We start from the raw sequence: 16,127 nt of genomic DNA on the forward strand, positions 1-16,127 counted from the left end.
CAACAACCCAATTCTCTGTGTAATAAAGAGGATTCCTGCTTTCTAGAAATTTGTGTTTCATTAGTTTCTTCAGTTGCTTCAGGTTCCCTCAGATTCTGTTTTCCAGCCAAAAGTTGTCTTTTCTTGTGCTTGCAAGAAGCCACTCGTTAGACCCGCACTTCTTCCCGGGCTTTCTTATACTTCCCCAGGAGGTCCTCTGAGAACCCCAGTGCAGGCTAGTTCCTTCTTTGCCCCGTTTCTATGGTACCATCTTTCCATCCTCCTCACATTTTTGATTGTGTGTTCAAGGGTTGTCCCTCTAACTAACCTGTGGGCTTCATGAAGACTTGCACAACATAGCTGTGGCAGCTTTTTAACTCTCTACTGTTTAAAGAGTATCACACCTAAACAGAAGTGAGAGGCTTTTAGTTTCTCCCTATGATACAGATCTCTGTGTAATCAGATCTGGTTTCATCTGACTTTGAAGTTTGCACTTTGCAGCACAGTGTCTGCTCATAGAACTGAAGTCTATGTGTTTGGCCTTTTTTCTTAATTTGTTTATAAAGTTATCTGAATTATGAAATTATTTCCCTTTCATTGCTGAGGTCTTTCATGTTCTGATAATGGCTCTGGCAAATCAAAACAAAGGAACTGTGGAAGCCTGGATTTGTATCCAGTTAACTGAGCTAATGTCTGGGACTGGGGCATCCAGGGAAGTGTTTATGGCAAGTTCCAGTTGCATTCAATTCTTTGTTTACTGTGACCTGTTCTCCACCATGCTTAACTTAAATATGATCAAGAGTAAGTCTGTAGGTCTGTGGAAAGTGTATATTTTCATAGTTTTCTTGTATACTAATCTTCAGAATCAGTTGAGATGATAATATTATTGTACAAAATGATATTTACATCTGGATGTGCACAGTGTTTTGTGAGTATTCCTCACAGGGACATTTTTGAAAGAAAATGCAAGAATTTTGACTGCCTGTCATGGCTAGCCCATCTACTTTATATTCTGTCAGTATGATTTTCTGAATTTCCTGCTCATGACACATTTGTAGGAAGAAGAAAAAAAAAAAACACTAACCACTAAACTTGTAGCATATTCACACCCTCTAGTTTCGTGTCTTTATTTCTGAACATAGGATTTGAATTCTAAGAAAAGGGGAAAACAAATGTTCATAGTACCCTTTTGGAATTTGTGAGCAGAGCCAAATGGTGAGCCATTTCCATGGACACTGTGGCTCGATCCTCCTGTGGGAAAGGTCTGGGGGGAACGTTGTGTTCACTCCATACATGAACAGTCACAGATCAGGGGTGTCTTATGTAAGAGCTTAAAGGTGGGATCATGAATTTAACACATTTGACAACATTTCTCCCATAGAATATCATAGTTTTCTATGTATTCCGTTGACATTCTTTTCCTGTTGTATTCTTGTTTGATTTCAGAGCTTAGTGTAATCATTGCATGATTTGTTCATGAATGTTTGGAATTCCATGTAGAAAGATGCCCTTTGAGTGCTTTCATAAGAATCCTGATGTGTGCTCTGAGTTACTTCCTTTGGTTTTGAGGACACAGAACTTAGATAATTACCTGAACATTTTCTATAATGTATTTATCTTCTCTCTCTCACTGATACACACACATATACACACACAAATTTCTATCTGCAAGACACTGACTTAGATGTTTAGGCTACATCAATAAATACATTTTGAGTTTACACTTTAATTATATTAAACTGTAATGAAGAAGTTGCTAGATGACTGCATGTCTTTTCATTTCTTAAAATTAATGTTTTATGGTAAATACCATGTAGTAGCATTTTCAAGTGCCTTAAGAGTGGGCTAATAGTAAATAATAGAGCTTTCGGAAGATTGTATGTGTGTGTGAAGTTTCTGTACTTATTTTTGTTGTCTTCTGAAAATAGATTACAGGACAGGGCAAAGATTCTAGGTAATATTTTGGTGCTGTCTGTTTTGGTTAACTTGCAACCTTCACTTTCACTTTTCACTTTCATGCATTGGAGAAGGAAATGGCAACCCACTCCAGTGTTCTTGCCTGGAGAATCCCAGGGACAGGGGAGCCTGGTGGGCTGCTGTCTATGGGGTCGCACAGAGTCGGACACAACTGAAGCGACTTAGCAGCAGCAGCAGCAACATGAGTTATATAAATAGCTTGTATGGTTATTCCCTCTTATATCCAGATGCAAAATTAGAAAGCAAAGGATGGCTTTCATTATTCATGTATATACTTGATTGTTAATCTTCTTCTAAAATTTCTGAAGTCAGTGCATGTTTTATGGTCTATGTTGCCCTGAGAATTATTTTAAAAGTTATTTTTAGTGGATTTATTAAAATTGAAACACAGTTAATAATCAATGTTTTTGAAAACTGATTTGTTTGGAGATAGTTTCCAAGTCACTGTATGGTAATCTCTCTTTTTTTTTTACACTGTGATATACTAACAGATGATACAGGGAAACTATGACTCACATTTCAAGATTTTTCTGATAAGCTGTACAAAGAATAGTTTGCTAACGCTCCTTAAACTAATACTTTTGAAACCTACCTTCTCTTCTTCAGTTATTTACAAATAACTATCTACATAAAGAGGCTTCTCTGGTGGCTCAGTGGTAAAGAACCCACCTAGCAATGCAGGAGACCTAAGTTTAATCCCTAGGTCAGGAATATCCCCTGGAGTAGGAAATGGCAACCCATTCCAGTATTCTTTTGCCTGGAAACTTCCATGGAGAGAGGAGCCTGGAAGACTACACTCTATGGGGTTGCAAAGAATCAGACACGACTGAGGGAGTGAGCAGTCAAGCATGTCTACATAAAAATCATTATCTCTTTGTGCATAAGTTATTATGCATTACAATTCAAATTCCATCATAAAATGTTCTAATTACTAAGAAAAATTGTTACTTCAACATCCAAAAGTCTTTTAGCTTTTTGATCAATCCTAACATTTCCCCAAATGGATACTGGGGGATCCTAGTTCTTTAGGATATTGATAATGTTATGAGAAAAAAATTGATTTGTGCTGATGTAAGTTGGACTTTTTTTTTCCTACTACAAAACCATTCAGAGCTTTACAAATATGTTAATGTGCACAGTGCTTTTCTAAGGGAGATATCCTGGTTATCACTTTGCCACAAATAATTTCATGCTTTGGGAACAACTGACTTTATTATTGTATAGATTAGAAAACAGAGTCTCCTAAGAATTAAACAGCTTGCTTAAAATTAGACATCCAGACTAACACTTGTAAGGCAAGGCCATTTTAAGATGAGTATTGGTAGGTTCTTTCAGCTCCAGGCTCTCTCTCTATCAGCTCTTGGGATAAATGTGACTCTTGTCTTGATTTCGGGGCTTGTACTTCTTATTTGTTTTGAATGATAGAGTGTGTATCTCTGAAAACCTACCTTTGAAGACCCAAATTCCCACCCAGAGATAATGTATTGATTTATTTTTTTGATTTTTTTTTTCCTTCCTTGAAGTCTTTTCTTAAAAAAAATAAAAACACAAACAAAACATGATTACTGGGGATATCAGAGAGTAAGCCTTTGAAAGAGACACCTTGTTCTCTTGGAAAATTGATCTCTATGCTAAAAATTAAGTATTCTTCTTTGTGTCATAGCTCAGTTGGTAAAGAATTTGCCCGCAATGCAGGAGACCCTGGTTTGATTCCTGAGTTGGGAAGATCTGCTGGAGAAGGGATAGGCTACCCACTCCAGTATTCTTGGGCTTCCCTGTGGCTCAGCTGGTAAAGAATCTGCCTGCAATGTGGGAGACCAGGGTTCGATTCCTGGGATGGGAAGATCCCCTGGAGAAGGGAAAGGCTACCCGCTCCAGTATTCTGGCCTTGAGAATTCCAAGGACTGTATTCCATGGGGTCCCATGGGGTTGCAAAGAGTCGGAAACACTGAGCGACTTTCACTTTGTGTTTGTGGCTCTTGCCATCTCATTTCTTTGGAGTTCATTCTCTTAGTAAATAGTTTTACATACCTGGCCTGGAATATACCTGGATAAGTAGATTGGGAATAGGCCCTGCCTTCTAGAACTCATAGTGAATACAGAAAATACAAATTAAATCATTGTAGTTCATCGTAAATAAATAAGCAAACCAAATAAATAAATTGTGCTAAGTGCTAAAGTTTAAGGTTCAGAGAACTATGCCATGTAAGTAAGAAGGGGTATTTTCTAGCCAGAAGGTACGAGGAAGGCTTCCTGAGGAAGTGGCTTTAGCTACGCCCTGTAGGATGAATAGGTAGTTGGTAGATGAAGCAGGTAGAGGCTAAGCCCAGGACAGAGGTGTTAGGGCTGGAGGAGCTTGTCATTAGGAAGTGAAAGAACACCAGTGTGGTTTGTGGTTGAGAGTGGGTAGCACTTGAACTGGCATGGGTGATGCTCTGATATACGAATGCATAAAATTGCATCCTTTCATTGATACCTGTGTACCACTTGCCAACAAGAACTGTTGTTGGTTTGTCACCTATTTGGTGAGTTTTGGTATTCATCTTGTCCTACCATTTAAGTATATGAAGAAATAATGCCCATCATCAAAAAGTCTGGGGAAATTCTGCATAAATTCTGCCTAGAGGTAATCATGCTTGTAGCCACAATAATCTTTTCCCAGAGACGAAAGATGGGGACCATAGGGACTGTTCATGGGGCTTCCCAGGTGATACTAGTGGCGAAGAACCTGCCTGCCAAGGCAAGAGAGGAAAGTACGTGGTTTGATCCCTGGAGTAGGAAAAGGCAACCCACTCCAATGTTCTTGCCTGGAGAATCCCATGGACAGAGGAGCCTGGTGGGTCACAAAGAGTTGGACACAACTGAAGTGACTTAGCACACACAGCACAGGACCATTCGCACAACTCCAAATTGTAATTTTTTTTCCTATTTTTCTTTAAGGTGTAATTTCAGACACTTTGGGAGGGTTTTATACTTATCCTTGCCTGTCTTAACATAATATATATGAGGTATAATATGAGGGAATTTAATACAAATAGATTATATTTAGTATATTATATAAATATAATAAAATGGAATATAATATAGGTAGTATATAAGTAGTAAGATAATTTATACAATTTAAGAATGTAAAGGAATATATTAGCAATCTGGTTTAACATTATTATGCTTCCTATCATTTTTTCTGGTGTTTCCTTAAAAAGTACATATTTGGGATTTGACTGTCAACTTTGCTGACTGCCTTGTTTTTGTTTTCGGCTTCCTCCAGTCTACTGGGATTGCAGCCCTCATTGCTATTTTGGTGTTACTGCTGCTCTTGGGTATTGGACTGATGTGGTGGTTTTGGCCCCTTTGCTGCAAAGTGGTAAGTAAGAAGGATTTGCAGTCCTCCTTTTTTTTTTTTTTAAACATCAAGGTGTAAATTAAGGCTGAAATATGAATCAGTGCCACATTGCTCAACAACAACAAAGTTTCGATTAGAAAATTGAATTTTAATAGTTATATATTTTAATCATTGTAAGAAATTCTGTTCATGCCTGCTAATAAATGTTTACTATAAAACTTAATCTAGAAAGTACTTCAAAATCAGGTTTAGGGGAAGAAGAGAAGAAGGTAGGAATAATGATAGGGATAAAGGGTTTCCCACTCAAGTACAAAAGAATTTCAAGTAAATTGAATGATATGTTCTACTGGATTCATTGACAGGGATTGATAATCTGTCAGGTTTGGGGTTTGTTTTGTTTTCATTGCTTATTGAATGTTTCATTATCTCTTTGAAAGATACACTATTTCAGGACTTTTTCTGTTTGCCTCTTGGGGAAATCATTTTAGAAATAAGTCACATGCAAATGTTAGGTATCTGTGAAACAGTCACTTTGAAGTTATGACAGTTGGTTTGAGGTTGTGTCCTTTTTCATGCTTGAGTAAAAGCTCTGAAAGAACATGGATAGACACAAGCTCTCTGGTGCTACTGTAGCAAATTGCCACACATTTGCTGGCTTAAAGCAACACAAATTTATTACCTAACAGTTATGTAATCACAGATCCAACATGGGTCTTGCTGGGCTAAACTAAGCTGAAAAGTATCGACAGTGATACATTCCTCTCTTAATGCTCTAGAGGAGAATCTGCTCCCTTGCTTTTTGCAGCTTGCAGGGGCTCCTTCCATTCTTGCCTAGTAAGCCCTTCCTCCAGCTTCAGAGCCAGGCGTGTTGCATCTCTGTCACCATTCTTCTGTAGTCACTTGTCTTTCTGACTCCAAACCCAGCTGGGAAAGGACCTCCAGTATCAAGGAACCATGTGATTAGGTTGGACCCACCTTGATGCATGCATGCATGCATAATCTCTCATCTCAAGATCCTTCGTGCTAATCACATCTGCAAGGTCTCTTTGGTCCTTGAAGACAGGTTATTCACAGTTCCAGGGAATTAGAGTGTGGATATCCTTGTATGTGTGTGTGTGCTCAGTTGCGTGTGACTCTCTGTGACACCATGGACTGTAGCCTTCCAGGCACCTCTGTCTATGGGGTTCTCCAGGCAAATATACTGGAGTGGGTTGCCATATCCTTCACCAGTGGACCATCCTGTCCCAGGGATTGAACCTGTATCTCTTGCATCTCCTGCTTTGGCAGGTGGACATCTTTATGGGGCCATTATTCTGCCTGTCACAGGTGGAACTCTGAGTAACAAACACCAGCACAGTTCAAGCAATATAACTTGGATTGTTCAGGCTTCATAGAAAAGGTTATTCTGAAGAAGCGCTCCTTCAAAGCATGCCTACCACCTATTTTGATATCCTCTTATCAGCACCTTATATTGAATTTTATGTTTTGTGGATCACAGTAGTGTTTTACATAATATTACTAGACTGACTCTTTTCCCCTCTCACCCTTGCTGACTGATTTCCACTCCTTGCAACTTCAGGCAGTGCTTTGTATTACTTCTGCATTTATTATTCATTGTACTTCAGTCCACTTTCATGAGGCAACTTTGCAGTCCTTTATCTCAGAGCAGTTGGCCACGGAGGAGGCATGGAATTAATTTAGACAACAGCAGAGACATGAAGCATCCTGTCTCTTTGCTGAACTAATCAGTTTCCTGCATAGCAATTTCTGCTCAGTTTCCTGTTGTAACCTTGATTATCTTAGATATGGTGATTTTTAGATGAGCTAACTTTCTTGAGTCTCAAATTAAAAAGCAAAAAGGTGCCTTAATGTGATTTGTACTCCTTACTTTTTTAATTTAAAATTCACAGGGGTGGTTTTCATTCTTTTGTTACTTTGCATTTTCATCTACTATTGACCAGAGGGCTCAAAAGTGTTAAAGTATATGGTTTTTTAAAAGGACACTTGCGAAGAATGAACTGGACTTCTTTGTGAGGTTGCTGAGTGCCTGCTCAGTTGCTAAGTTGTGTCTGACTCTTTTGTAACCCCCTGGACTGTATGTAGCCTGCCAGGCTCCTCTGTCAGTGGAATTTCCCAGGCAAGAACACTGGAGTGGGTTGCCATTTCCTTCTCCAGAGGATTTTCCTAACCCAGGGATCAAACCCAAGTCTCCTGCTTGGCAGGCAGTTTCTTTACCACAACAGTTGATGTAATCAAATGAAGTCTTCACCGTCACATGGGGTGTATCCAGGGGATTCGATCATCAGGTAGTGAGAATAGATCCATTCCGTCCCTGAAACTCTGCAGATTGGAAATCAGGAATTATATTTCTTTATGCAGGGTGCAGAGGGACACCATTAAGGTGTGTTTTTAGGCTGTCAGGAGGGCTTCCTATTTACAGAAACATCATGAATGCTTATTAATTTCTGCAACTTATTTAATAGAGAGAATCATCCATATTTTACATTTAGAAATATAGACTACATAGCCTTGAGTATGAACTTGCATTTAGATCTAAAAATAAATGAATTGGGCTTTCCAGGTGGTGCTAGTAGTAAATAACCCACATGCCAATGCAGGAGATATAAGAGATGCTGCTTCAATCCCTGGGTCAGTAAGAAAATGTAAGAAATGGCAACCCATTCCAGTATGCTTGCCTGGAAAATCCTATGGACAGAGGAGTCTGGTGGGCTGCAGTCCACAGGGCCACAAAGAATCAGACATTACTGAGCGACTGAGCACATAAATGAATCAGAACAAATGTTTCCTAAAAACACAGATTTAAAAGCAGAGAGAAAGTAGAGGCAACATTCTGCATTCAGCCCTTAGTAATCTGAGCCAGTGCTGGGCTTGGAATTAGGGGTTCAGAAATGACTACCATATGATATGGAAACTCATATTTTAGCATGAAGCACAGAATGGTAGAGAAACTGAGAATGGAGGTTCATGAGTACGCCAGGAGCAACACATGTCAGGAACACAAAGGAAAGAGGGATTTGCCAGAATTGAGGGATTATTTCAGGGAAACTGGGTGGAGCTGCCGATTCCAAACTGATTTGGAATATTGAACAAGACTTTAGCAGTTGATGAGGGACATTTCCTATGAGGTGTGTGTGGAATTACAAGTTATTCAGATGGGCTTTGAGATGCCCTAGGCTGAGGTCTAACATGCCAGGGAGGGGAGCGGTGAAAGATGGTTTAGGATCTAGGCATGAACCTCCTATGTCTTTGAGGACGTTTGAACTCACCCCAGGGGTGAGGAGAATACACTGGAAAGATTTGATCACTGATCCCCTGAAAGAAGCTTTACTTGCTGTACATGGTGCTGAGATCTGGTCCCGGTGGGGATTAAGTCTTATCCAACTGAGACCCATCAGCTATTGAAATACAAGCCAGTAATAGACAGTGAGCCTTAGACATGGCAGTGGGCAGGGGAGGGGCAACGTAGGGATTGGGGGAGTGGGGAGTACAAACTATTGGGTATAAGTTAGGCTACAAGGATGTATTACACAACTCAAGAAATATGGCCATTATTTTGTAATAACTGTTAGTGGAGTGTAACCTTTAACATTTGTATTTAAAAAAAAGATATAGCCTGAGCAAAGTATCTCTAACGAAGTATAGAGAGTTGGAATATAACAAGTAAGCTAAATCAGTTAGAGAAAGATGAGAAGGTGATGTGAAAAGGAAGGGTCAAAGGAAACCATAACCTTATGAAAAACAAGATCTTGAGTATAACAGAAGGTGTACCATGATGGTACAATTGCAGGATATTTATTTATTTGATTATGTTTAGAGAACATATTTCCACAATGCTGGTATTAGAATATGATTAGTTAATTGTTAACAGCGTTCGTTATTAGGGATTATTTTGAACTTTGACTATCAGCTATTACCGGTAATAATTCTTTTTAATAGGAAATGAAATGCATTTATTTCAGCTTAGTGTTAGTCACTCAGTTGTGTTTAACTCTTTGCAACCCCATGGACTGTAGCCTCTGTCCATGGAATTCTCCAAGCAAGAATACTAGAGTGAGTTGCAATTCCCTCCTCCAGAGGATCTTCCCAAACTAGGGATCGAACTTGGGTTTCCCTTATTGCCGGTTGATTCTTTACTGTCTGAGTCACCAGAGAAGTCCTTATTTCAGCTTGGTGTTGTGTAAATTTCTTTTGTTTGAGTGTCTTTTAAGTACTGGGACAAACATTTAGTCTTTCAACTGAAATATGATTAAACAGCTTAAAATGTCTGTTTTCAGGCACATTTAGACTATGTCAGCCATCACCTCCTTGGGAATCATATGCTTAGAAGCTCTTATCGAGATAGAAATCCTGGAATGGAAAAAAAAACCCTGAACAGAGGGTTCTTCATTGAATCATTTCATATTTTTAAAAAATATCTTGTGAAATAATGTAACCATTCATGTTTCAGAGATTAAAATTTCACAGATATCTAATTAATGACTCAGCAATGACAGTGTTACCTATGTCTTAGCCTGGATTTTTTTTTCTGCTCCTAGTAACTGGAAGGCTTTCAGAGTAGCTGCTCTCAGATTTCCATCTGTGGTGTCTCTCTCACACCAGGGGAAAGGGTAGTTGGGTGAAACTTCTCCAAGGATCAGTGTGGTTTAGGATAGCCCCTATGGTAAGGTGTCCGTGATCGTTGTCTTCTATGGCAAAAGAGACTTTACAGATGTGATTAAATTCAGGATCTTGAAATAGGGAGATCATCCAGAATGACCTGCTGCTGCTAAGTCACTTCAGTCCTGTCCGACTCTGTGTGACCGCATAGACGTCAGCCCACCAGGCTCTCCCGTCCCTGGGATTCTCCAGGCAAGAACACTGGAGTGGGTTGCCATTTCGTTCTCCAATGCATGAAAGTGAAAAGTGAAAGTGAAGTCGCTCAGTCGTGTCCGACTCTTAGCGACCCCATGGACTGCAGCCTACTAGGCTCCTCCGTCCATGGGATTCTCCAGGCAAGAGTACTGGAGTGGGATGCCATTGCCTTCTCCCCAGAATGACCTAGCTGGCTCTAAATACCATCACTGTGCCCATATAAGAGGGTGACAGAGGAGATAAGACCATAGATGGGGAGAAGGCAATGTGACCATGGAGGCAGAGACCAAAGTGATGCAGCTTCTAGGCAAGGAATGCTGGTCACCAGGAGCTGGAGAGGCAAGGAGTGATAAACCCCTGGAGTCTGCAGAAGGAACCGGCTCTGATGACACCAGACTTTAGTTATAAGACTCAGTTTGGACTCCTGGCATCTAGAACTGTAGGAATATAAATTTCTGTTGTGTTAAGCCACTAAGTGTGTGCTAACTTGTTATTGCAGCATTAAAGATCTAACAGATTCCCTACATGATTCTGATATTCTCCAGAGCTGGGGATCACTGCTCAGGGCTATTGATTTGGGGGAATTCTTATGGAATATGTTTTTGGATCAACTCATTACAAAACCTGCCTATGGAGTACAGGAAGTTGTAAGATGGGAGACAAGGAAGTATTCTTAAAATGTTTGCAGTGATTCTGTGGTAGCTAAAACCCATGTGCGTTCTTTAAAATTAGAGTTACCATTCTGTTTTGTTTTGGGTCAACTGTCAAGTAAATACGTGTAATGCTTTATATACGGAGTAGAATTTACTCACTGTTTCAGAGTGACAGGGATTTGTCGAAGAAAGAGGTTTCCTATTTTAAGAAGTATCCAAGACATATATGATATTAGAACCCATTGACAGCAAAGACCCGTGGTCAGCTTTCTCAGGGTGCTTGTTATTTGATGGTAGAAACCAGTACAGTCCCGTTCATATTCAGATACCAATATTTCAAAATTATGAGAGAGAAAGACAAATACTATATGTTTCCACTTATTTGTGCAACCTAGAAAACAAAACAAAGGAACAAATATAACCAAGCAGAAGACATGGATACAGAGAACACACAAGTGGTTGCCAGAGGGGAAGGGGTGAGGGATGGGTGAAGGGGATTAAGACGTCCAGAATACAAGTTATAAGATAAATTAGTCATGAGGATATAATGTATGGAACAGACACAATAGTTGTATTGTTATAACTGTCTATGATATAAAAATATTGAACCACTATGCTATACATGCAAAACTATTGTAAGTCAATTAAACTTTAAGAAATCATGATAGTTCCTAGACCTACTATTATATTTCATTATTTGATGAATTAATAAAGAAGCACATAGTATTTCTGTTTCACAGATCTGGTTTCTTGTTTTTAAAAGTAGATTTGACAGTTACATTTCAGTACAATTGGGTTCCTTTTAATCCTGTGTATTTTAATTTAGCTTGTTTAGTCTAGGAAGGGGTTTATTGGTCCCCTATAATCAGATTGCCAAAGAGGAACATAGAATAAAAAAGGTTAGAAAAAAACTCCCCAAATAGAATCTCTGGCTACCAATGATGCTTTTAATATGAGCTTATTTTGAAATGTTAAATCTTTCGATTCATTTAATGAGTATATTCAAGGAAAAAAGAGACAGGTGATATCATTAAAGACAGATTAAAATGTTGCAGATTTGTGTCCTCTGTGTGCCTAGGTTTTCCATGGCAAATAGGATCTAAATCAATGATCTTTGGAGAACTTTATCTTATAGTAATAGTAATAGTAGTAATAATAGTGGAACCCTTATGCAAAGCTGGAACTTTTAGGCACTATCATTGGTGAACTGTAGAGTATGTTGAATTTGCAAACTATTCCATCAAGGGGGAAGTTCTCATTTTTGTCTAAAGTAATTTCTCACAACCTGTTTATGATTCTGTTTCCTACTCATTGAATAACCTCACACCCATCCTTTACAACTGCTTTTCTATAACAAAGATGTCAGCAGCATCCTTCCTTTTCCTTAGATTAAAAAAGGGGAGAAGTTAAAAACAATCAGGTATTGAATCATGAGGGAAATATGAGAAGATACGGCTCTTTGCATCACTGTTTAACTCATAAGATGTGTGGAGTTTACGGCAGGTTTGTTTCACTACCAGGATAGCAGAACTGACCGTCCTTCAGTTGCATCATTTGGAAGAACTGGGCATTCTGCAAAATTACAGATGTAAGGCTAATGAGGTGGCAAACAAAGACTTTCTGGAGTGTTGTCAGTTAGAGTGTGTTATCCAGCTGCAAATAAATATCTGAATATGCCGGAAATGATAAATGTTCACTTTGCTCTAGTGTCCTTGGCCAAAGTTCTCCATCCACAAGGGAAAGCTGCAAGCTCATTTTTCCTCAGTCCATTTAAGACATTGCATAAAGATCTCATAAATCTGTTTAAAAAACCGTTTTAAAAACTTATCTTTTTAAAGCCCAATTTACTAACAAGTAAGCTGGGCTTTCATGATGAGGATATATCTGACTAGAGCTGTATAGAATCGTTTTCTTAGCCAGCAACAGCTGTGCTGTTCTTTCTAAATAGTAATAATGCTTCTACATTGCACTTGTTTTTTATTGTTGAGGAGGGCTCTTGGTGCCTTTATTGAGTTACTTTGAAAGCAGCCTGATTTTTTTTTTAAAGAATGCACAATAAAACAGAAGGAATTTAAATTTTAATATGCCTTCCTTGCACCATTAATTAAAATGATTTATGTTTGGTTGCCCCTTTGAAATAGAGTGTGATGTTAGTACTTATTGGTTCTATGGTGATGTTTTCCAACAGAGCATCATTACAAAACAGGTTATCACACTCTTCCCAGTCTTAGTTTATTTATCTTGACGGCAGTACCTTTACTTAACTCCAGGAGAAGACACTCTCACGGGGCTTCCCAGGTGACCCAGTAGTACAGAATATGCTTGCTGATAGAGAAGACGCAGGTTCGATCCCTGGGTCAGGAAGATGTCCTGGAGGAGGAAATGGCAAATTCTTGCCTGGAGAATTCCATGGACAGAGGAGTCTGGCTGGCTACAGTCCATGGGGTTGCAAAAGAGTCAGACACGACTGAGCATGCGTGCTCCCCAACCCTTCAAAGCACACTCTCACATCGTTCTTCCCAGTCCTCATTAGGCATTTAAAATTATATTTATTGTCCAGACTTCCCACTATTATTTGTTTATTCAAAGCAGTCTCTTTGAACATTGGTGAGTCTGTCAGGGAGGAAAGGAAAGGGAGGCAGATAACCTGACCATATCTTGGTCTCATTGTTTTAAGCAACTCACTTTGTGGGATTTGGAAAAGGACTTCCCAAACACTAATGTCAGAGAACTTTGTATTCATGAGAGGAAAGGCATTGCACTTGTTCTATGATCTTATCCAGAAAGAAAGGGAAGAGTGAAAGGAAATCCCACATGTATTTTAAACAAATTTTTGTACACACTAAGAATGAGTTCTTGAAGTCTGTGGACCCTTAGGTACTGAGATGACATTGCTGAAATATTGGGCGTTTGTTTCTGTCACTGGCAAGAGTCACTTCTGAAATTCTACTTGATCTACAGTCATTACACAGTATCTTTTTTTTCAATCTAAGGCAGTTCACTGTTGACAGTTCTTTTCACTCTTTTCTGAATATCGGAACATATGATCGCATCAAGCTGGCTGCAGGCTCCAGTGCTGACATTTTCTAGCGCAAAGAATGCCCACATCACTCGAACATTTGAAAAGTGTTAATGAGCAGATCAAAAGGACTGTTGCCTGAAGCAGCTAACTTTTTCTTTTTTTTAAAATCGGCTCTCCTCCAAACTGAAATCTTCATTCTAGCAGCTAAGTAGATGAGATATAATCCTCTCTGATGATGATAATAACAAATGAAAAAAAAAATTGGAGAAGAATCAAACTCTGCATATGGTTCATAAAGTGGTGAAAGTGTTTTCCAGAATCTTCAATATCGAGTTGAAGGATGCTAAGTAGAAAAAATCCTGGCAACTAGGCAATATTATGCCTTTTAAAATCTGCAAATTCTCATAAAATATGGTGCATACGAATACATCCTTTTCTGAGATGAGTGCTCTTGCACTATTTAATACAAGAATGGGATTCTCATGACTGTTATTTTTAATGTATTTGGACAACAATCAGGTTTCCTTTTCTCCTGCACTAATTTTACTGAAATGTAGGGACATCAGTGGACACAGACTTTCGCCATTTTTGGCTTTTGGACTGAATGACTTCAGATTATTTTCACTCTCCTTTGTTACTTATGAGCCTGTGTGGTACAATGGCCAGACGGAGCATTTACAAACATCAAATACACACAACGTTTATTTCCTGTTCCAACATTTCTAGGGCAATGATGTTGGGCATATGAATTAATATGTTATATCCCTATAAAATGAGGATGATAGCATCTGTCTCATACAGTTACCATAAATATTGCTTTGTATCTGTTTTTCTATCTCTATCTATCTCATCTACCTATTCATCTATCTAACCATCCATCCATCCCACCAAGTAATGTACTTCTCAACACATCTTAAACTTTTTCTCCTGTACCCTTTGCCTTGGCAATCCAAACTTTATTTTAAGAGAATGTCATGTGCCAGAGAAAGTTGAACCCAGAGTTTGGAGGTAGGTGGACCAGCGTTCTGAGTTTAAATACTAATTCTAATATTTTCTCTGTATATCCTTGGACAAGTTACTGAATTCAGAGCCTCCCTTTCCTTATATTTAAAATAAACATAGTAACTGCATAGCATTATTATGAAAATGGAAGAAATATGGAGTGTGTGGCATATGCCAGCACCAATAAAATGTGGTTATTGTTAATAGTATTAACAGCACACAGATGAGCCTTGGGTCTGTTTCAGTTTCTGAAAGTGCTGTTATTTGTTGTGGTGGTGGTTGTGTCTCTTAATCTACAAGATCAAATTTTTATTTATGCAGAATTTTAAGGGTTTTTTTTCCATTGTTAATAATGTAGAAAGTATACTTCCCAGGATTTCAGAATCAATTTAAATTTATAATAAGTCATGCATTTAGTCATACATACAATTAATTACACATTATTGGAAAAACAAACCCTAATGTTCTTTTCTGAAATAAGGTGAACACAAATACATGTAGACATATGGCCTACTTAATTACATAAAGGCATAGAAGCAAAAGACCTGTTGGAAATATTGTGATACATATTTTGTCTTTATCATTCTATTAGAATTTTCATTTTGGAAAGGACCTATAGTGAATCAAGTTTATTTCCCAGATGAAGAAACTTAGCATGGGCTTATATTTTTCCATCTGTCTTTGAGTTCACTAGCTCTTGGACTTTATTGGTCAAAAGAGACATTTGATACTTCATTTTCTTTGGAACTAGCAATATTTTATTTTCATGGAAATCTTTATCAGTCATCATTTACATCTTTTTTCTCCATTAAAAAAATAAATTTAGAGGTTGGCTATGAGCCTTTGCAAACATTCTCAACTAGTTCCTTCAACTCACTTTCAATCATGTCTTTAGTATTTGTTGTTTTCACAGCACTGTATTAGGCACTATGATATTTTTAAAGAGGGAGAAATGATATTGCCCCTAAGAAATCAACACTTCTGAGGGGTAGTTGAAAAATTCCAAAATAAACATATAAACCCAAATTGATGAAGCATGAATGGTTCAACTGGGTGGTAATGTTTATATTGTTTAAAGTTTTAAAGTTTCTAGATAATGGAATGGAAAGTTGGTAGACTACTCTATGAAGGATGGAAGGGACTTAATATGGAAATGGTCATTTTATCCAGGGTAGCAAAGGGGTCTTCAGTCAATCTGGAGTTAGAGGTACACAAACAGAGATTTTGTAGATAGAGTGTTGAATTGAGGGCCATGCTAAGGCATTTGAACAATGAGAGT

At 38.4% G+C, this 16,127-nt stretch overlaps 1 protein-coding gene across 1 annotated transcript in view; it reads left to right on the forward strand.

Annotated features, from left to right (window-relative positions):
• Positions 1-16,127, forward strand: part of ANTXR2 (ANTXR cell adhesion molecule 2) — a 176,382-nt gene that overhangs the window by 71,261 nt on the left and 88,994 nt on the right. The window contains exon 12 of the mRNA XM_086407575.1: positions 5,225-5,320. Within this exon, the coding sequence (XP_086263701.1) occupies positions 5,225-5,320 (96 nt within the window). The remainder of the gene's footprint in view (positions 1-5,224; positions 5,321-16,127) is intronic.

The sequence above is a fragment of the Bos grunniens genome, chromosome 6 (assembly GCF_055505025.1).
Source record: "Bos grunniens cultivar Pamir isolate PY7600 chromosome 6, Bosgru_T2T1.0, whole genome shotgun sequence".
Taxonomy (NCBI): Eukaryota; Metazoa; Chordata; class Mammalia; order Artiodactyla; family Bovidae; genus Bos; species Bos grunniens.